The sequence below is a fragment of the Cladophialophora carrionii genome (assembly GCF_000365165.1).
Source record: "Cladophialophora carrionii CBS 160.54 unplaced genomic scaffold supercont1.6, whole genome shotgun sequence".
In the NCBI taxonomy this organism is placed as follows: domain Eukaryota; kingdom Fungi; phylum Ascomycota; class Eurotiomycetes; order Chaetothyriales; family Herpotrichiellaceae; genus Cladophialophora; species Cladophialophora carrionii.
Window position 1 is genome coordinate 2,779,689 of NW_008481831.1, and position 20,310 is coordinate 2,799,998.

General features: G+C 53.2%; 8 protein-coding genes across 8 annotated transcripts; 2 read left to right on the forward strand and 6 right to left on the reverse strand.

The window, feature by feature from the left end:
* Positions 1 to 660: 660 nt before the first annotated feature.
* G647_07978 (uncharacterized protein) lies at positions 661 to 897 on the reverse strand (the record flags this gene model as incomplete). Its single annotated transcript, XM_008732290.1, has 1 exon — positions 661 to 897. The coding sequence occupies one exon, from the start codon at positions 895 to 897 to the stop codon at positions 661 to 663; it is 237 nt and encodes a 78-aa protein (XP_008730512.1).
* Positions 898 to 3,685: 2,788 nt separating this feature from the next.
* G647_07979 (uncharacterized protein) lies at positions 3,686 to 5,476 on the reverse strand (the record flags this gene model as incomplete). The annotated part of the gene is made up of 1 exon (XM_008732291.1): positions 3,686 to 5,476. One exon carries the CDS (start codon positions 5,474 to 5,476, stop codon positions 3,686 to 3,688), a length of 1,791 nt encoding a protein of 596 aa, XP_008730513.1.
* A 1,363-nt stretch (positions 5,477 to 6,839) lies between these two features.
* Positions 6,840 to 7,592, reverse strand: G647_07980 (uncharacterized protein; the record flags this gene model as incomplete). Its single annotated transcript, XM_008732292.1, has 1 exon — positions 6,840 to 7,592. One exon carries the CDS (start codon positions 7,590 to 7,592, stop codon positions 6,840 to 6,842), a length of 753 nt encoding a protein of 250 aa, XP_008730514.1.
* A 1,126-nt stretch (positions 7,593 to 8,718) lies between these two features.
* On the reverse strand, positions 8,719 to 9,663 carry G647_07981 (uncharacterized protein; the record flags this gene model as incomplete). The annotated part of the gene is made up of 1 exon (XM_008732293.1): positions 8,719 to 9,663. The coding sequence occupies one exon, from the start codon at positions 9,661 to 9,663 to the stop codon at positions 8,719 to 8,721; it is 945 nt and encodes a 314-aa protein (XP_008730515.1).
* Positions 9,664 to 10,587: 924 nt separating this feature from the next.
* On the forward strand, positions 10,588 to 11,289 carry G647_07982 (uncharacterized protein; the record flags this gene model as incomplete). The annotated part of the gene is made up of 1 exon (XM_008732294.1): positions 10,588 to 11,289. One exon carries the CDS (start codon positions 10,588 to 10,590, stop codon positions 11,287 to 11,289), a length of 702 nt encoding a protein of 233 aa, XP_008730516.1.
* A 1,125-nt stretch (positions 11,290 to 12,414) lies between these two features.
* Positions 12,415 to 15,699, reverse strand: G647_07983 (uncharacterized protein; the record flags this gene model as incomplete). Its single annotated transcript, XM_008732295.1, has 1 exon — positions 12,415 to 15,699. One exon carries the CDS (start codon positions 15,697 to 15,699, stop codon positions 12,415 to 12,417), a length of 3,285 nt encoding a protein of 1,094 aa, XP_008730517.1.
* A 514-nt stretch (positions 15,700 to 16,213) lies between these two features.
* Positions 16,214 to 18,135, reverse strand: G647_07984 (uncharacterized protein; the record flags this gene model as incomplete). The annotated part of the gene is made up of 6 exons (XM_008732296.1): positions 16,214 to 16,601; positions 16,681 to 16,742; positions 16,792 to 17,003; positions 17,062 to 17,596; positions 17,686 to 17,748; positions 17,818 to 18,135. The coding sequence occupies 6 exons, from the start codon at positions 18,133 to 18,135 to the stop codon at positions 16,214 to 16,216; spliced, it is 1,578 nt and encodes a 525-aa protein (XP_008730518.1).
* Positions 18,136 to 19,603: 1,468 nt separating this feature from the next.
* Positions 19,604 to 20,187, forward strand: G647_07985 (uncharacterized protein; the record flags this gene model as incomplete). The annotated part of the gene is made up of 2 exons (XM_008732297.1): positions 19,604 to 19,953; positions 20,016 to 20,187. The coding sequence occupies 2 exons, from the start codon at positions 19,604 to 19,606 to the stop codon at positions 20,185 to 20,187; spliced, it is 522 nt and encodes a 173-aa protein (XP_008730519.1).
* Between the last annotated feature and the right edge of the window lie 123 nt (positions 20,188 to 20,310).

Genomic DNA, 20,310 nt, shown 5'->3' on the forward strand with positions numbered 1-20,310 from the left:
GCGCATTACCCATCCTGATAGAAGCCGGCTTGAAGGTCTCAGGCTTGAAGACTAGAAAACTAATGCGGTATTATGTCCCTCTGCACCAACCTTGGCATTCCGATGTCTTCCTTCCCGCAATTCCACAACGTGGCCGGCAATCCGGGGACTCGGGTGAGTCAGACAAGCGGAATGCCGCCTGCCGGCCAAGCTTCTCCGCGGGAACTAGACCGAAACAGGAAATATATCTCGATCCGGCAATCGGGGATTGGGCCCGTGGCAGGAGGCACAGCACAACACACGTCCTTATGCTTTATCTCCTCAACGATTAAGTCGTCCATCAAGTCTGCCAATTCTGGTTGAGACAGTCGTGCGCATCACCTTGACGACTGAAGCTGATGCGACATCGCAGTGCACGATTCCAGGAAGCATGCGACCTCGATTGAGAGTCTTTCGACTTTCCCCGAATACCCGCCAGCTGGAGCGAGTTTGTTACACAAAGGGATACTCTTGCTCATGCGGACCTTAACTGCATTGGCATCACTTCCTGCAGCAGCCACGATAACAAGATATGCGGACTGGAATATGCTGTCCATGATGGAGAGTTGTTGTACCTTCTCAGGGTGATCGTCTTGAATGATGCAAAGAGTGTCGACCCAAAGGAAACGCACCCCCACTTCTCTAAGAAGCTGCATCGCGTCTGATATGGACCGGGGGATCGAGCACTGCTTTAGGCCGTAGAACGATGTGTACAGCATCAGGGTGTCTCGTGTCAGCATCGGGGCTGTGGTCGGTCCCCACACGTAAGACAATGCTGCATATCGTTCGGTCTGAGAAGCATCTATGACCCTCAGTTCTTGGATATCGATAAGGCGGATATTGTTGCTTTTCGATATTGTTGGGTTCTCCAACGGGCATGCAGTATGTTCCGTATGGCACAGCTCAATCCAATGCTTGACCAGACTGATGCTAACAGTTGGTGGCACTACTCGACCTCGATATCTTATAGCTGGCTCTTCCGGCTCGTTTGCTGAGGGGAACGCATCATCAGTTGGAGGGCATTCTGATCTGATGATTGGCCCAGTCACTGTGGTCCTGGGCCGGTCCAAAATTCGCAGCCTCACTTCGATAAGACTTTGCATGTGGATCTCGCTGTAATGTATAAGGTATTCCATTTCATCGTTTCCCGCGACTGGCTGGGTCCCATTTGGTGCTAGGAATCTCGCGCGAATGAATCTTCTCTCGATCATAAGTTCCTGCCGGTCGACGTCCACGTTATTCTGGGTAATCGAACCGACCGTAGCAAGTATGAGACGACAACCTGGGCAGGCCCGCTTCGCAAGGAGATGTTTTATGGAACCAAGGCGAAAGTGACGACCATCTGCGACTACCGCAAGATAAGGCTGAGCGTTGCTGCCTAGAACGCCTCGTGTGTGTTTGTGGGGAGGGAACTCATGCCATAGGTCAGAGGATACTGCTCCATTTTTGCTGCAATAAGAGAATGCTGGTGATATCATGATACTGAGGCTGGTGATTCTTCTGCTTCTGTACGATCAATGTGCTGGTGATCGGGCCAGTGAGGCGGCCGTAAGTCCCCTGTAGAGACTGGGAAGCCCATCCTCTGTTGGCTGTGGCGTTTTAGGCATCAAGAGTATGCCAGGGCATTTGGTCGTCAATTGGTCGTGTACGCGAGGGCATTTGGCCGTCGAAGTGTTGCACGTATAGGATTTTATGTGCCCGACTTCAAAGGTGATGGAACATGCGCAGTCTATTTGGGGACTACGCCTTTCCCTCGACTCTGGGTGCGGCATTGCTCGACGCCGGGCACAAGGCCACGGATGACAATGGTGCTTGCAAAGAGACAAACGCCACACGGCGTCCCCACTATGTACTGGGGTAGTCGTTGCCGCCACGTCGACACCTTCGTGCTAAGCTTTGTAGAGCCTAGTGCGAGTTATGTAATCAGCCCTTCTAGCCGAGGCATCTCCACCATGGACCTTTCCAACAACAACCAACGAACAAAGCGGGGTGAGGCGCGAGCAGTTTCCCCACTCTTGGCATGCAGCTGCAGCTCGCATCAGCCTTAGCAAGGCTCGCAAGGGAAGCCACATCAACGGTGAACTGAAGATGAACGTCCAAAGCTACGGTACCAAAGGTCTAATGGGCCGTGAATGCAGCATCGTCATGCATGCAGGGTTTTGAACACTCGTCATGTGATGGACTGAGTTCCAGACCAGCCTGCGCCATCAGACGCGGTGGCGGCGTGCGGGAACAGAACCGAGCATGGTCTGCAGGATGCGGCAGCTGTGAAATGCTGCGCTGGACACAGGGGACTATCTAGTGGACTGTGCACTCCGTATGCGCTGCCACTGCCACTTCCCTTGTCACAGCCTCACTGGGCCTGACCCGCCAATTAGATGAGCCATGCTGACTTTTGCCTGCACCATGACAGTGTTCCGAACATCTTGCCTACATCTTGTATGCTACTCCGTATATCAAGGCGTAATGATTATTGGTTCACAGTCTTCGCCGGCCATGGCTACGTCACGTCTGGAAACGGCATCAGGCGTCGAATTCCAAGAGAGATGCGCTGTGTAACCTGTTTGTTCAATTCTGGTCTTCTTCTACCCGTGCGGCCAGGGATCATTCGTCCCCTCGACCATCCGATACACGTCCCTCGATCGAGGCCACGCTCGATCTGGCACCTGACATGTCCCTGCAAGGCATGGTGGCTGGCAAGGCTCCTTGTCAATCAATATGGAGCAGCAGCGGTACGAATGTCATCGATATCATCACTTACCTCGCGCTGCGACATCAGTAAGTGCCAGTTGACATGTCCCTTGGGAGGAACACAGAGAGCAGAGGTGCAGAACACAAACAAAGTTCAAGACAGTGGTTGTTTACTCTTCCCTGCTATGAGCATTTTGTACGCCATGTTCTCCTAGTGACCCGAACAGAGAGTCCCATCCCATCTGTGCGAGAGTAAAGACTCGTACGGGCCGCAGCATCGGAAGTCCACAGGAAGGGGTGTAGGTACTGTACAGGTAGAGGTTCAAGTTCAATTTGAGTTTGAGGATGGATGCTTCATCTCTAGCTTCTCCTACAATTCTTGTACTCGTCCGGATGGATTCCTTTCTGTGGCTATTTGCTTGGCCGTTCGCCTTCGCATTCTGGTAGGATCTCTGGCTCTGTGGCTCTTCATGGCTCTTCACGATTCAATCGTCCTTCTGTTGGCCAAGCACAGCTGGAAGCATCGGAGCTTGAATCTGCGTCGTCGGTATAATTTACTTGACCAGTAATGGCATCAGTCGCAGCTACCTATTGGATCGAGGAAAGCAACATGCCCCAGCAATGGATTGCCCAGTCGTTCCGCATGCGGCACGTTTATTTCCACTTTCAATCATAAATCATTGTTCCTGGATACATGTACAGGTCATCATATGCAAATCACCTAGCAGCGGCAGTGGCATTCGACTCGGCTGCAGCCGTACCCGCGTCCTAGGCGAACATCGCAGCTTCGCGAAAGATGCTGCAAAGAGTGGAGTTGCAGTGGACGAGGCAAACACCTGACACGTCAACAACACCACCAAATGCCCCACGACTGCGTGATGGCCTGGATTCAGCTCCTGAGAGTCGATTCGGCGTGCGCGTCATGTAGACCGGAGACCTCGCCCGTGCAGCGATCTTGAATTGCCCTCAACAAATTCTAGTTTTGTATCGGGCGAAAGTCCTTATCAAAGAGCAGTTTAAACACCCACCCGTGACGGCCTCGTAGCGCGGGTATCATCTCATAGCTGAATTGGACGGAAAGGCCCGTCCTTTCCAGCAGGGAGTTTCGCTGTTTCGAAAGCCGCCTGTCCGTGCCGGTAAAGTAACACATTTCAGACTCGGGCTTCAAGCCGTCGAAGGTCACGCCGGGGAACTCCGCCGAAGATACGCCGATAGAGCCATCCTCTTGGGCGACGCCACCTACCCAGCGCGAATCGAGGAACTTGTCCAATTCTTGAGGTGATTGCGGTTCTTCGGCCACAAGGGTCTCGAGCGGGCGATAGTCGACCGTCTTCGGCGGCGGGAAGTGGTACCAGATCAGGCAGACGGGGCGGAATTCAACGTCGAATCCAAGTTTGACGGCGACGCAGGGGTTGCGTGATCGCGCGGGGTGCCGAAAGACGACCACGCCGGCCGTGCCGTACGAGCCATCCGGCAGCTCCATGGTCGTGGTCCGGGGATCCCACCTGCGGGCGTAGACGGTCAACTGTTCAGAGCTCTCGAGTTCACGGGGCCACGCGTAACAGGCGCCCAGGTGGAAGCCGTAAAGGCTGCCGGTCCAGTGCCATCCAATCTGTCGGATCAGGAGTTTGCCCGAATGCGGTGATGCTCTGAGAAGTTCCTCTTGCCGCACGTGGGTAGGGACGTTGGTGCCGTAGGTGAGCTGCGCAGATTGTCGTAGCTCAAGTTCGATGAATCGCTCTGGCCTGATGTACTGGATCGAGGCTTTGTCGAGGAAGATTCGTGCGTGTTGTCCTGGACCGGCGTTGACGCCGAGGAAGATACCGACGTGATGCTTGGTGGTCTGATCGTGGCAGAGCAGCAGCGCAAGGTATGTGTTCAACGACCAGATGATGTGCGGGATTTGGATCTCTAACCCCATGTTGGTAAGCGAGTAGGGGCTTGGCCTGTGGTGAGGAATGGGACATGGCACGATATCCCGGCAGTTTCGGAACGCCCAGGGCGATTCGGCTAGAAGCTGCGGTTGCTCAGTCGAGGCTTCCCATGCAAAGATCGACTGATCGTCGGACCGCTTGATGATCTCCTCCTGCAGTCGTACAAAGGCTTTCATGCCTTCGCCGTAGAGCATTGGCATGTTGACGTCAAATATCCCCAGCAGGCTGTAAGCAATGTCCTCTCTCCGCGTAGACTTTCTCCTTGAAGCCCATGACATCCTTTGCGCAATTGAGAAGTCGTGGGGCCTCCTTTCAAGCAACGCGTTCTTGTGGATGCCTGTCGTCTTACTGATCCGCTCCAATAAGGTCGACCTAGTTCCGATGTGTCGCCAGGAGTGTTCGAAGAAGTCGATTTGGCCAGGCGCAATCAATTCCTGGAGAGTCCATGCGCGTTCCCACCACACGCTGCGCTCGAAGTCGTCCCCAACCACGCTTTCACCTGCTGGTAGCTGCACATCTGACAGAAAGGCGTAGCACCTTTCTGAATTCTGGTACCACGCGTACATAGAGTTGATCGCCTCCGATAGCTCCGAGCTGCTATCCTTGTTGATGCAGCAGGTGTCGATCCATATGTATTGGCAGTTATCTTGCCGAGCTTGCTCACAGGCGTTTTGAAGCTTCACATAGCCTTTCATCCGTGGGGCGTTACCACTCCGCATGTCTTCGTACAGCACCTCTTCATCTTCCCATCTGTGCGATAGAATCGCATATTTGGGAATCTTGTCATCATCAAACCACTGCAAATGCCGCGTGATGGCATCGATGAGACGCATGTCGAATGCAGTGACGGCGAATGAATTGGATTCTTGCCCCACGCCGTTCTCCCGAATGCGCTGGACTTCTATCGCTCATTGTGCATTCGACTCAGCTTTAGTGCTACTATCGCATGCCTGCTCGTAGGACACCGGAAAGACCAGCTGAACAGAGTTAGGGTTCTCGGGCTGGAAACTGCTGTTACTTTTGATAAGGTCGAAAGTCAACAGTCAACAGCTGCAAAAGGCAGTTAATCTTTCCACGGCTGTCCAATCAGCGTGCACCAAGTGTACTCGATCGAACCCTTCTCTAGGCAGGCTACCGCGCGCGTGACCTGTGCCTGAAGCTGGGCTGTGAAGGCCAGATCGGGCATTGATAGCGAAAGGTCTAGACGGTACGACTGTTTCCGCGATTGGGGACTCTGTTGACTTCTGGAGGCTCTTCAGCGTGCTGCGAATACAGCTGGAGACTCATTGGCCCAACATTGTTCTAGGTCGCTAGCAATGCTGACTAGACGAGAACCTATATTGGCCGACACTATCCTGGTTGAGTCATCTGAGGGATCGTAGCGCTGAAACGCGCACAAGCGTCGAGTATGGATCTGAAATGCAGGATCTGGAAAGCTGAAGGCAATAATGAAAGTGGATGCTCTCGCTTGGGTTGATAAAGTTACTCCAAAAAACTGATTGTCAATGGAAATGCTGAACTCATAAAAGGGTATATGGGGGGGAAGTTGGCAAAACAGGACGGGAAGAGTTGACAATAGTAGAAGATGAAATTCTTTATTGGTGACCACATAGTCCCGTCTTGCTTAAAGCAGAGTCCGAAATAGATTGTTGATGAGTCAGGCGTCGTTTCTTCGTCATCAAAGTCCAGCGTCGGATCGGTAGAGATACCTGCTGACTGAGCGGTAGCTGGTGCGCAGCAAGATCTGCAAATGACAATGCTTGCTTAGCAGCCTCGCAGGGCGATTATCTCCGTGTTCTCACGGACGCTAGATGCTAACAGCTTGCGAACAAAGAGCTGCTCCCATCCGTGTCCTTGAATCGCAGGTGTTGAATTTGCCAATCCGACTCTCGCATCCGCGACGGGTCAGGTTCATGCGTGGAGGACAGTAATTCGAAGGCTGATGATATAACCGGCCTCGAGCCAGACTAGCCCTGCTTCTCGCTGGCAGGAGTGCAGGTCATGGCGCTCTGCTTGTTGCTGTTAAGCGATACTCCTTATGGCTGACAACAAGGTCGACGCTCTTCCAACGTTGGAGGGTATGACCTGAGTAAAGGTGCAGCTGGCTCTTATTGCGATATCTCGTGCATGCTGACCTAGATTCTTCAAGGGAAGAAGAGAGGAGCAACCGGAGATGAGAGACGGAGCAAAGCAGGCTCACGAGAAATCCCCGTCATCAACCTCCATGGCTCCTATTTGCCGCACACTTGAGGTGTTCTTGTCGAAGACAGCTCTCAAGCCAATCCTGAATTCGGACATGCGCACACCCAAAATCTTCAAGATCGAGGTTTGTCTCGAGTCAAGGGTGTCTCCCTCCTTGCAAACAAGATAACCCTCCTCATCGTCCATTGACTCTTCTGGCCGCTCCTCCAAAGCGACTTTACCCTTGACGAGCCGCGTCGGTACGCCTAGTTTCCGCAGTGTTGGTTCGATCTGGACGGGGAGCGGATCGTCCTCGCCTCCCTCGACATCATACTGTGTATGAATTTCCCCTGGTGGTATTCTGACCTCGCGGGTCGCGGTGCTGCCGCTCCGAGCAAAGTCCAGATTCAGCCAGTCCGCAAAGTATTCCTCCACCTCGGATGGCTCCCGGTCCGTGAAGAGCAGCCCGACTTCACCTTTCACATATGGTCCCAAAGCACTGACACCCGGTACGACTTCCGTCTCTTGTGTCTGTCCCAGTCCAACCATGAGGACTTTATTCTTGCCCATCATTATCCTGGAATCACTGAAGTCTGTTCTGACCTGTTTCAGGAAGTTGTTGCGGGCGTTTTCGACGTCAAAGACCCAAATGTACGAGTATTTCTCGGCGGCATCCTGTGCATTGGCCGCAAGTCGGCGGACGAGCTCTTTGTGGTTTTTGCGGACTTTGGAGGTGGGGACGATGCGATTTCGCTTGGAAGGAGGCATGATTCAAAGCTGAGAGCGTACGCAAGGAAGAAAACAGGGTGACTGCAAAGATACTGGAAGCAGCGGCCGAGTTCGTCAACGCTCAAAAATTATTATTTAGAGTTTTGAGCCACAAGACGTGATTCGACGGCCCAGTTCCCCACCGGATGCCCCTCTTTAACACCGAGATGACGCCGCCTTAGCATCTCAGTCGCGCTTAACCTAAGTTGGAATGCTGCCATTTGTTGTTGATCACCACGACTTTCGTGTCATTCAGATAAATTTCTTACTTTCTGGAGCTATCCTCGTTGTTTACAGGGATAGTGTAGATTATCCCCTGGGGTCTTTTGTGTGTAAGTGCACATTCCATTTCTCCCTCCGGCCCATCTCGTACGAACTTTCCATCCGTAGACAACTTACCCTGTCTATGCGGTCACCATCAGCTACCAGAATACCAACTTCCGATCCGACCGCGCAGAAGCGGAGTTGACGCACTTGTACGTATGTGGTACTGTGAGGGCCAGCGTTTGGTGTCGGAGACAGCTCAAGGTCCACCCAGGACTTAAATCAATGTTTGCATTCCTTCTGTCAGTTTCTGATCGTGCTTCCAACGCCAACCCTGTATCGTGGTCTCTTAGACCGGGAAGCCCGAGTAATACTCCGATATCTCGTCAGCTTCGTGCTTCTTTGACTCGAGGAATCTTGTACTAGGCTCTGACCTTGAAGAGAAGATTTTGATGAACGTCATCGACTCTGAAATTGCGGCGCAAGCGCCATATCTGAAGCTGCGTCATGGACAACCCCCGACGACTGCCGACTCGCCGTATTCTGCACCTTGGCAGGTTAGGCACATCGCCATGGAATCTCCCTCTTGACAAGATTTGATGGAGTCAGCATCACTGTCGCTGCTGGAACTTTACTTGGGACTCGTAGGGCGGGGATATAGTGGATGGTAGATGAGTGAGTTGACAACTGCTGGCCTGTGGATCTTCACAAATTTCTGACCACTTATTTCCAGAGTCTCTCAGACTCCATCCCTCGGGAATCGGTCCTTCGGATTCGGTACGCTGAGCCTCTCATCACCATTGCAGCTCAACCTCTGCGCTGGCGATTTCCCTTTGATTATGATCTTGGGAGTCCAAACGGATCACCGTTTCAGACTGTGAATGTTCCCTGTATGAGGAGGTTTCCGTATCAACCTGATTTTGCCGAGACAACTGAAGCTGTTTCCTGCGCTCTCTAAGTTCCGCTGGTATGTTTGCTCTGTCCTCTTGGCCTTCTGCATCTGTTTGTGGTGGGTTGCAAGCAACGCCCTTTGTTGTGAAGTCGGTAAATGTAAAAGGCTTCTCCGATCACCGGCACGAAGCTGTGATAGTTGGTTGTTGAGGATGTGTTCTTGTTTCACTGCTCTTGTGCTCAGTTGACCGCGGGTATGAGAAGGTGTCTCGGCGACATTCGAGCTTGGCTCGGCATCTGAGTGTGACAAGGGAGTCGCACTCGGGGTAGGTAGTGCTTGGCCCAGTGGAGAAGCTGTGTTGGCCCCGTGTCGGTCTGAACGCTTCGGTGGTCGTGGTTTCCTCAATCTGGCTTGTGATGGAAGATGGCGCTCGTCTGAGAAGCGCATGGCAGAGAGATTTTGGTGTAGATCCTCTTTTGCATCCGACGAAGGGAGTTCGTAATAGTCTCGGAGCTCAGAATCCTCGTCGGTAATGTCATATTTGCAATGCCCCTTCGCCATCATGTGCTGCTGCACCGCTTCGCGAGTACTCCGCTGCGTCCCACAGTAGAGACACTCATACCGGCCGGATATTATGAGGTGGAAATAGGCGAGGAGGGCCCCGACGTCCACCAAGAGATTTGCCGGATCTACATATAACCCATGAGCCCTTGACATGTGGACCAAATTCTGGTCCAGGTCTGGGCTCATCTGGTTGCAGCATAAACATTGCGACTCATCGAAGTCATAGTCATTGTCGGATTGGTAGTCGCTGCTGGGAGGCGACGGATTGGTGACGTCGTCCTCAAGGTTATCGAGTGGCTGTTCTTGAATTGATGCAGCGGCGAAGTTGCTTCGACCCGATACGGGTTCCATAACGGTGAAAGTAGTAATTGTGGTAGTGTTGCCACAAGCAAGCAGCATCAAGGATGGAAATTCGTAGGGTACGAAGACTCAGATTCTGGGAGTAACGGCAGTTGCGTAGGGACGGGAGAGATTCTTCTGGTAGTGAAAGCGAACTGGTGTTGATGGTGGTCTATCCGCTGGGGATATACTGGGTAGGTGGTTTCTGAAGAAGCATCAAAGGCACGCCGTGCGCCCAGAAGGCTAGAATGGCCCATGTGCATTGTACCCCAGTACAAGACTCATAGCGTGAATCAATACCAAATCGGTATCGCTAATAATGTTCCAGTTTCCTAAAACGGCTGGTCACTTTCACTTCGGCATCACTTCCGCTATCAAGTGAACTCGGCCGAACTTTCGACCATCCATTGTGCCCACGAGAGCTGATCTCATACCGTCACTCACCATATTATTCAGGAAGTCGGGGTGGACAATGATACTAGAGTCACGATCAGCATCATACACTTTAAGTCAATATTCTGTCGACCTCTTTCGTCCGCGCTGGTCCTGGATCGATCTGGACCCCATGAGGGCGATCGTCGCTCCGAAAGTACAGCTCGCAATCATGGGGTAGATCTAGTCTACATAGTGCACAGTACTCGTACGAGTACAAGCTACGTAAAAGCGGCCAGGTGGCGTGGTAGCCGCGGTCGTGTTAATATGGCTCTCCTCCTGACTGGTCACTCTGGGCAACTCCGTGCGCCAAGACTTGGGAGGCTAGTCCCAACTGGGAGTACGATTTGTGCGCGTTCCTCACCCTCAAAACAACGCGTTCTCCCACTGCATTCGCTTGTGAAGCTTAGGCCCGAGCCGATTACTCCGTACCATAGCGCTTCCTACCAACCAGGGCAAGCGCCGTGCCTCTTTTATCTCCCTTTACAGTCAGCAGCCTCCGTCATGGAGAACCAGACTCCTCGTCGAGCAGCCTCGCCTACGCAGAATTACCTGATAGCATACAATGCGGTCTGCCTGGCTCTATGGTCGATCGTCACGCTGCGGGCATTCTTTCTCATCCCGACACTATTCGCCCTTGGAAAGCCACATCAGCTCCTCGAAGCCCTCTTTTCCTTCCTCAAATGGACGCAGACGATAGCCCTTCTCGAGATCGTCCACACAGCCGTGGGCCTCGTCCGAGCTAGCCCTGTCACGACGGCCATGCAAGTCGCTTCCCGCATATTGGTCGTGTGGGTGGTTTTGGACATGTTCCCACAAATCGTGTCGGTCACAAACAGCTTGGGCAGATCGGTGCCAGGATCGACCCTAGGTCCAGTTGCCTTTGCGGGAATATTGACAGCTTGGGGAACTACAGAAGTCATCCGCTATGGATTCTTTGTGTGGAAAGCAGCCATCAGTGAGAAAGTCCCCGCTGCTCTCACGTGGCTGCGGTACAACACATTCTTCGTCCTCTATCCCATCGGCATCTCCAGCGAATGTATGCTCATGTACCTGGCGCTTGGACCTGCAGCAAAGCAAGGAAAGCAAGTCGATCTGCTGCTCAAGATCGTTCTTCTCATCTACGTTCCCGGGAGCTACATTCTGTACACGCACATGATGGCCCAGCGACGGAAGGTCTTGAAGGGCAAGGGGAAATCCGCGTAGGACGCGGAAGAAGGTCCTGCAAAGATCAGACTCTCACCACGCAGGCTCCCCTGCCTTAGATGTGCCCAACCAGGACCGCGACTTGACGAGAGTGGTTCAAGTATTACCGCTGAGTTTATGCATTCACTCGGAGCTGTCGGCAATTTGGAAGATTGCGCATCATTTGTCGGGAGGGTTGAGGGCTCGAAGGGATCGCAACCACATGTACATGCAGTTCCAATTCCCGTGGACGCGAGACTTGGAACACGCAAAGTGCTGAATAAGCGGTTCATGGCATCACGACTGGATGTGGACATGCGGGTCCAGATCTCCTCCTGAAAAGAGAGTCTGCAAATCACTCGAATCGATCCTAGGCAGGGTTATTCTGCCACTAGAGACGATCATGCACCGGAGCAATTTCGTCGCTCAGCCCCTGTATAATTAGCATATTGCAGAGACCAAGCAGTGCAACTCACATTGCATCCCAAGACATGCACTGCTCAAATGTGGCGTTTAGTCCATTTAAATCCCAAGCCAAGGCATATACTGTATAACTATTATATTGACCGGAAACTTCGATACCAAGCCAGAGTAATCGAGGTTACCGGGCGGGAAGAGTGCCTCTTGTATATACCGTCCACCACTGTATTGCACTCGTTTATAAAGGATACAGTTTCCGGCCTCGAAGATTCACATCCGCCCCCTTGTCTTATACTAATCGATGATTCTCTCGCGTGTAGGCAGAGTATCTCTATCTCTTGGAGATATCCTCCCTCTTCGCAGATATCCTCTATCTTTCTATTCCTTCTACCATCGAAATCAATCAACCCTTGATACTTACTACAAGTGAACTGAGCAGCCAAAGTCAGGACAACTGACTCTTGACACAGGGGGGAGCCTTCTCTAAGGGAGTTTGCGACTGCTATTGGTTTGGGAGAGCAGAAGAACCGGCGTAGATAGATAAATAAATAGAAAGGAAGGTAGGTAGGCGGGTAGATAGATAGGACGGTCGGTAGGCAGGTAGATAGATAGGACGGTAGGTAGGCGCGTAGATAGATAGAAAGGTAGGCTGGGAAGTGGACCGCGGGCATTCGTGAATCTCATTTCAAAATCCTTGTCTCTATCGGTCGCTTCCTTCTGTCACGTTTAATTCGTCTTCAATGTCTTCTGTTTCTCTGCATCGCGACCACCTCGGGGCCCTTTGACCAGCAAACCCTTCCGCCTCCTGACTCCGTCGACGTATCTCTTCGCCACGTTCTCCCTTTCGCCGTGCACGCCGAGATCCTCCAACTCCTCCTCAGTCTTGGGCACCCAGAAGGGGTCGACGTCATCGAGCATCTCGAAGCCCGTGAATTTGAGCATCGGTTGCGCCAGCCCGCTTGTGCGTTTGCGGATCTCCTCGCTGAAGCCGAACGATTCGGCCACGGGGAGCGTCGCGCTGATGGTGAAGTACGGGGTGCCTTCGAGCAGGGCTTCCGAGAGGATGGAGCCCCGTCGCCGCGTGAGCACCGAATAGACCCGGCCCAGGACTTCGGGCGTGGCTTGGATGGTGCAGCTGTACATGGCGAGCAGGATGCGCGGGGACCAGTCGAGGAAGGCGGAGCGGATGGTCTCCCGCACCGAGGTGATGAGTTCGCCTGTCAGACGACCCGTCTCGGTTGCCGCGGACGAGTCGGCAGATTCTTGGGCCTGGGACTGTTGGGCGATGTCTTCGAGGAAAACAGCCACGCCTTGCATGGGTTCACGGCAGAGGGGGCCTTGAGATGTCGCGAGCTGGAAGGCGTATGCGATGGTGTCGGAGAAGTCTTGTGCCGCGGCGGTGGTGCCGTCCGATTCTGCGCCTTGAGTGCCGCTCTGCGCCCCATTCTCCTTGATCTCATGCTGCTCGAACAAGAACCGCTTGCAGGTATGTTGTCCGGTGGCGTCGATGAACAGATTCGGCCCTACACGTCGAGGGCCGAAGCCGCAGATCCTGGCCACGACTTTCGCCCAGACATCCTTGTCCTCGGTCACTTCGTCGAAGACTTCCTGGAGTTGCTGTCGGAACTGCAGGAGTGAGAGGTTGCTTCTGTGGTCTCCTCCGGTGTCATTGCCTAGGTCAGCCGCCTCGTCTGTCTCCACACCGTCGGCGTCGTTGAGGGTTCCTGATTCGTTCTCTTCCTGGGCCTGCTTTTCAGCATAGAGGCGTCTGATTGACGGGCCATTCTTTATCAGGAACTCCGTCACATTCTGTGGCAGCGGGCGAACTCTTAGCCGCACAGACACCAATTTTGACGCTGTTACGGCAAGCGCGGTACCTCTTGGGAGGTCCTTGTTCTTTGGCGGCTCCATTTCTTCCGCCTTGACGATCGTCTCCCGGTACGGCACAATCGGTTCGCCAGGTTGGATGTCGCATTTTGCATACCGTTCACGCAGATCTTTCAGACATCTTTCAAGGTGCAGTTCTCCAGCAGTCAAGATGACATGTTCACCGCTTTCCATTTGCTCGTAGACAGCGCACGGGTCGCTCTGCTCCAGTAACTTCAAGCCCTTGATCATTTTGTTCAGATCCAGCGGGTTCGTGGGTTCCAGCGCGACTCTCACGATCGGTTGGCTGAGTGATGATATACCGGCCAAGTTGATTGCTCCCTCTACTTGTGAGCATAACGTGCCAGTCTTAAGGATGTGTCCCTCGAGACCCTCAATACCAAACACTACCCCGGCAGGCACTTTTTCGAGCGGTTCCAATGACCGACCCATCAAGAGATAGAGAGCAGTGATCGGCACCTTCTTCGGTTTAGGGGAGGCATGCGGGAACGCCGGATTGAACTTCGGCGGTAGGACGTACACTTCGTCGCCTGCAGAGAGGGTGCCTGAATATAGTCTGGCAAACCCGATCAGGTGCTCCGGGTCTTCTGGCTGTTCTGGTGCGATGCCCTCTTCCGTCTCTTCCCCTATCCTCGTGGTGCTTAACCCATTGGTGACGCTATCCATATCGGCTGTTCCATTTGCTTCGGCCTGTGCTTTTGCTATTTCTGCCCGCTTTTTCCTGGCCAAGTCCCTGGCTTCGTCCGCCGTCAAGGTTGTCCCGAGTTTCCTTCTCTTCGAGGGCAACTCGCTTTCTGGTATGGCTACCATTTTGCTGACGTAGGCAACAACTGGTGCCAAAGGAGATGTATTGAAGTTGATAATTGAGTCTTTGAGGGAATGGTCAATGTTCTTTGAGCTGACCAGATCTTGGATCATCTCGGGAAACCGAGCGGCTTGGGCATTGGGCGGGCTGGGTAAGTATTCGATGACAGAGACGAGCAGAGCGGTGGAGAGTGGCAGCCATGAAGACATGACAGCCTGCAATATAACTTTCGTGTCCCTAGATCTGGTGATGTGAGCGGGAATATTGATAGACAATGACTTTGTTATCTTCTCCAATAATGCAGGGTCGCCACGGTCGCCGTTGATACCCACCGTGGCATCGTAGGCTTGCCAGATGGGTTCCAATACAAGCTGAACGAAGATAGGCTTGAGGTTCCGTCCCTTCAGGTGCTTCTGACCCAGTACCTTCTTGGTCTTGGGATCCAGGTAGAAGTCACCCCAGAGAACGTTCTCAAGCACCGACTTCCGGATACCTAGCTTCTTTTCATATATGCCGGCGAATTGGCGCACAGTGAAAGCCCAGCCGTCTATTGCACTTCCGAAGATGACGTTGTTCTTCTCCGGGGCGAAGTACAGATGTTCATCATCTCGTTCTTCGTACGACTGGTCTATATCCGCCTCAGTCGCAGATTCATTCAAGGCGTCCTGCTTTTGCTGTTCGCGCGCCGCTCTTCTCTGGTCCAGCCTTTCCCTCCACTCGAGATCTTCCTGTGCGCGCTCACCCTGGAAGAAGCCGCCAATGACGGCATTCACACCTTCGAGGACCCTCCCGAGGTGTGAATATGCCTCGGCCGGGGTCATTTTCAGTTCGGTCACGAGCCTGTCGATTTTGTTGATGACGAGTAGTGGTTTCAGTTTTTCTATCCATACCTGCCGTAGCACTGTGACGGTCTGTGAGCACACGCCTTCGACGGCATCCACGAGGACGACTGCAGCATCGCACAGTCTTGAAGCAGTGCTCACTTCTGACGAGAAATCGATGTGGCCTGGGCTGTCGATCAGGTTTATCAAGTATTCCTCCTGTTTCGGCTCTTCGCCGTCCTTTTGCCTTCTCATCATGCTGAAGTACAGGCTTATGGCGCTGCTCTCCATGGTGATTCCTCGTAACTGTTCGTCCGGTCTCGAGTCCAGGTAGCGGATCTTACCCGCCATTTTGGGGGCGATGATGCCGTTCGTGGCAATAAGTGAGTCTGATAACGACGTTTTTCCATGGTCAACATGCGCCAGAATGCAAATGTTGCGGATGTTTTCTGCCTTGGATTGCAGCGCAACCAAGCGCGACGGGGGAATTGCGGGCATGTTTGTGCAACTTCACTCAGTAGGACCGGGAAGAAAAATCACCAGCCTCCGCCGTCGCTTCGTGGAGGTGCGAGAGGACTTCTAGCAGGGCGCAGCCAGATCTAGACGAGCTCACAAGGCTTATATTCAGGACCGTGGGGTCGAAGTAACAAAAATTCGGGGTGACTCGAATGACGCAGCGACGCAGCCTTGTCCTAGTACAGCCTTGCAGCCTCGCAGCCTTGCGTAGGAAGGGGCTGTTGCTTAGTACAGACCAGCAGCACTATCTCGTCCTAAATATTCGTGGCAAGAAGTAATCGGTGTGGCCCGCAACATGTGATCGATTAGACTGCATCAAGTATGCTGCTCACAGGATGAGCCATTAATAGACTCCCCTCAATAGCTTTATTATCTAAGGGCGTCCATATATGCATGCCGGTAAACATGAGACTGCGTCCTCGGCTGCGACTCCGGCTGGATCCCAAGGCAGATGCTTTCTAGCCATGTCTGCAAGGCGATCCTGGCTGTCTCAAGACTATAATACCTCGGCCTTCAAAATCATCTCCTTCTTCAAGTTACTCCTAACCTTGAATCTGACGGGAAAGGGCCTCGGCCCGAAAAGCCTGATCGGGGCATAATTCCATAGATCATACTTAACCTCCTGCCCGGTGCTCGCGTCAACGGCGGGGTGTACGTCAAATGCCCAGAGGAGTCGCGCGGTTAGGATGAGAAGGGAGTTCTCTGCGAGATTGTAGCCTGCGCACACGCGCCTTCCGGCACCAAAAGACCAATGGTCTCGAAGACGAAGGTCACTGGTGTGTATGCATTCACCGGCCGTCAAGTCATTAGAAGGGTGGTTAAGATAACGGTCGGGGTTGAACCGATGCGGGTCTGGGAACAGATTCGGGTCGTAATGTAATGCCCTGCTGGTTGTCAGTACCTCATTTCTCGGCAAAGGCTGTGTCGCTCCTTGGCGATGAGAATAGGGGATCCTTGACTCACCATTGATTTATGACCACAGTCGAACCCGCGGGGATAAAGTAGTCCTTGTACACGACATCGCCCTGGGCAGAGTCAGATGGCAGAGTGAAGAAGCGAGCTGACGAATATTACCGTGGTATCATGACGGATATGGTCGTTTGAGACACTCCGCCATCGAAGGACTTCCTTGACCATGGCTCGAATGTATGGCAGATTCGGAATATCTGCGAATTGTGGCATTCTGTCGCCGACAACAGCGTCCAGTTCTTTGTGGGCTTTCGTCACCACCTCCGGGAAAGCCACTAGACCTAAGATGAGACTGTTCATCGAGAGCTGGGTGGTGTCTGCAATATGCGCCGCAGTCAGTGAAACACCTGTAAAAAGATGGCAAAAGTCACCTACCGCTGCCGGCTTCGATCATACTGCCCGCAACATATGCGGCCTGCAGCTCGGAGATTCCCATTGCTAGATAGTCTTCTTCCATGAACTTCTCGGCGAAGCAACCAGTGCGGACGCCGGCGTCGAGCCGTTTCTTGAGGTCCTTCCACAGCCCCATCCAAAGATTCGCTTCGAATTGGTGGCACGGTTCGTACTTTCTGCGCCACCACTGGAGTGACTTTGGCAGTTTGGCCAATATAGGATACTGATCGACCAGAAACCTGCTGCCGACCACCTTCCCAAACACGCTGGTCTCTTGGTAGATCGCTTTCAAGACAGGGTCGTCAAGGTTCAGGACACGGCGTCCGTAGATCGAGTACATGATGACACTAGAGGTGTATCGTTTCACATGGTCGAGAAAGTTGTCCGGGTCGTTGAGGATGTCGTATAGGTAGTGATGAGACTCCAGACTCTGTGACGGTTTCATCACGTCCGCGGCCTTGACGCTTAGGCAGCGGTGGGCTATGGCTCGGATGGAACGCCACTGTTTACCATATGGCTGTGACGGTAGTTAGCGGTTATTCCAGTTACGAGGTGAAGTCGGGGTGGTCATGCCATAAAGAGCATGCGGTAACCACCAGAAAGGACATCCATGGCCACTCGCATACGGGGTCTGCTCGAGGTGAGGGCGCCATTTCTGTCAAAGACTTCCTGCATGAAGAAGGGAGACAGGGTCAGCAAGCTAGACGGACAAGTGCTCTCTGCGGCAAAACAACCCACTTTCACGGCTTCTGGCGAGCTGAGGACAACCCAGCGCTCGACACCGAGCCTGATCTCATAGATTTCGCCATACTCTTGTGCCCATTTGACAAGCTGACTCTGACTCGGATTACTCGTGGCATTTCCGGACCATATATGGCTGTGGCCACTGAATAGCCGCGATCCTGGCGGCGACGGTGGGCGGCGGAGGCCTTTTGGTACGGAGGGTCCCCGGACTGAGAGGACAGTCCATATCACCAAAAACAGTGCTGTCAATGAAGCTGTGGCTAACAGAAACGCATAGCCTGGGAAGGCCGCAATGTCTACAGTGACGCTCATTGCATTCTGTGACGATCTATTTTGTCCTTAGCGGATGTCCTTTTTGTTTCGAGTCAGCCAAAGGCAGGTGGCTTCCCGGTGGAGAGGGAGTGGTAATTCCGTAGACGGAGACGAGCAGTGTCATCAGTCATATCTGGTACTTAGAGCACTTTGATCGGAGTCTGCTTCTGTCAGCCACCCAGCCTTCCCCAACCCATACTCGTATGCGATGCTGGCTTCCCCGCGTGCCTCGGACTCTCCCACCCACCCCACATTTCGGCTGTCTTTATGATGGGGTCTTTGGAAGGAACCTTATTGTATGTGGAGTAAGGCATGGAGACGAAGTCACGGTGCTGACCGATGGGGACCATGTCAAGGTCAACCGTACGGCAGGCTACGTTGAAAAGAGGCACTACCTTCAAGGTTTGAATACACCGAAGTGCTCTAGTCGAGTGTGCGCATGTGAATCCCATCATCTCGCCACTCTTGTGCCTCACTTGAGACCAAGCCAGCGATGCTCCACGATCGCATCTGCAGGCTGTGCCACAGCTCTTGACAAACAAGGGGATGTCTCTAGGCGGCAACTGACCGTGTCTTGTGCCAACCGCGCGGTGTTCCTGCTCGGGGTCGGCATCATGGCATGGTCATAACTGACAGGCCCAAATGGCGTCTTACGGTGTTCGAAGGCAGCGCCAATACTGGATACGTGGAGAAGGATGCAGCTTGTCGAAGCGCACGAGCGAAAGTGTTTGAGAATCTAATGAGAAGCAACCCAAACAGGTTAGCGTCAGATTAGTCACCTCGGCCGATAGATTATCCTGTCCCGGGCCCGACGAGGCCCTCAAGATTGCTTCAGTCATCCGTTGACAAGGCCGCGTGTAGCTCAGCAAGAGAATTGGTCGCTTCGAATGGAAGTCGTCATCAGGCCTAACACTGCAGCAACTACACGCATGCATACACATTAGCCAGTATGCATTATGCATGTACGATAACGCCGGACCGAGCAGACCCATGGTTTGGCGTCTGCCTGCAGTAGCCAGGCCCCCAAGCGTCGATCTCTCCCCCAAAAGCTACAGAATCACCGCCTCATCAGGCCCGTATGGAACAGTATACACTTTCTAGAAGCCTTCGCCCTTCGGGGCTATGCACTTTGCATGCTCGGCTCTCGCTGATATTGGGTCCGCGCTAACCCGCTAATGTGGTATGTTGCGATATGCTTTCCTGTTCGGAACCATCGGCGGTCAGGAGCAGTGTTCTTTGTCCTGATAGTAGCTGGTCAGCCAACGCTGGATGTCGCGATACTCAAGATGAGTATAAAACTGCGATACCTCCCAGCACTTTGCAGATTCCCGGATAACGGATCTGAAGCCACATACACAGAAGAACGTGCTCCAAACCTGCCGAAAGCCCTGACTAGTCCAAACACCTTCGACTGTCGCGCGCCAATTGTTACATCCTGTACATACCTTCCCTCTCCCGATTCTGCACCATGGGCCTCATTAAACTCGCAATGCTTGCCGGAGCCGGAATGTACGCAGTAGACAAGTACACGCAATCCCGACGTAAAAGGCATCTCCCTCAAGATTCCAACCACCATACTCGCAACCCACAGCAATACATCGACAATGGCGTCCCCAACCAACATCACTATTATACTGAAGCCAAGCTGGGCGGCCAACAGCAGCAGCAGCAGCAGAAGGTCATTCCTCTGGAGTTCACGCATCGCCGCAACCAGCAACCGCATCGGCAGCAGGGTGCTCAACCTCAATATCTACTGACAAATGATTCCAACGTGCCGGTGCCGGTGCCGTCGTACAGATATGATCTCAATGACGGTTCGTGAGACCGAACCTCGCCGAGAGTCCATACCGGCGCCGCAGACGGCGTTCGCTAAGTCTCAGGGCTCACCACTTCCTCAATCCCATAACTATGGTCAAGGGGCGAGCACAAGGCTTTGTTGAGGCAGATGAGATTGTCTCGGAGTCCGAGCTTGGCGGCACCAAGAACAGGCGCGGCGCAAGTGGAAGTGGAAGCACGGCGTTCTTGGACACGTTGGTGCAAAATTGTGGGTAGTCTGAAGGATGGGAAAGGAAGGGACATGGTGAACAAGTTTTTGAAGTGAAAGGATTGCCGCATCGAATGGGATTGAACAGAATACTCGCATGTGCATTGCAGGCGTTTGCTTCAGACAGTTCC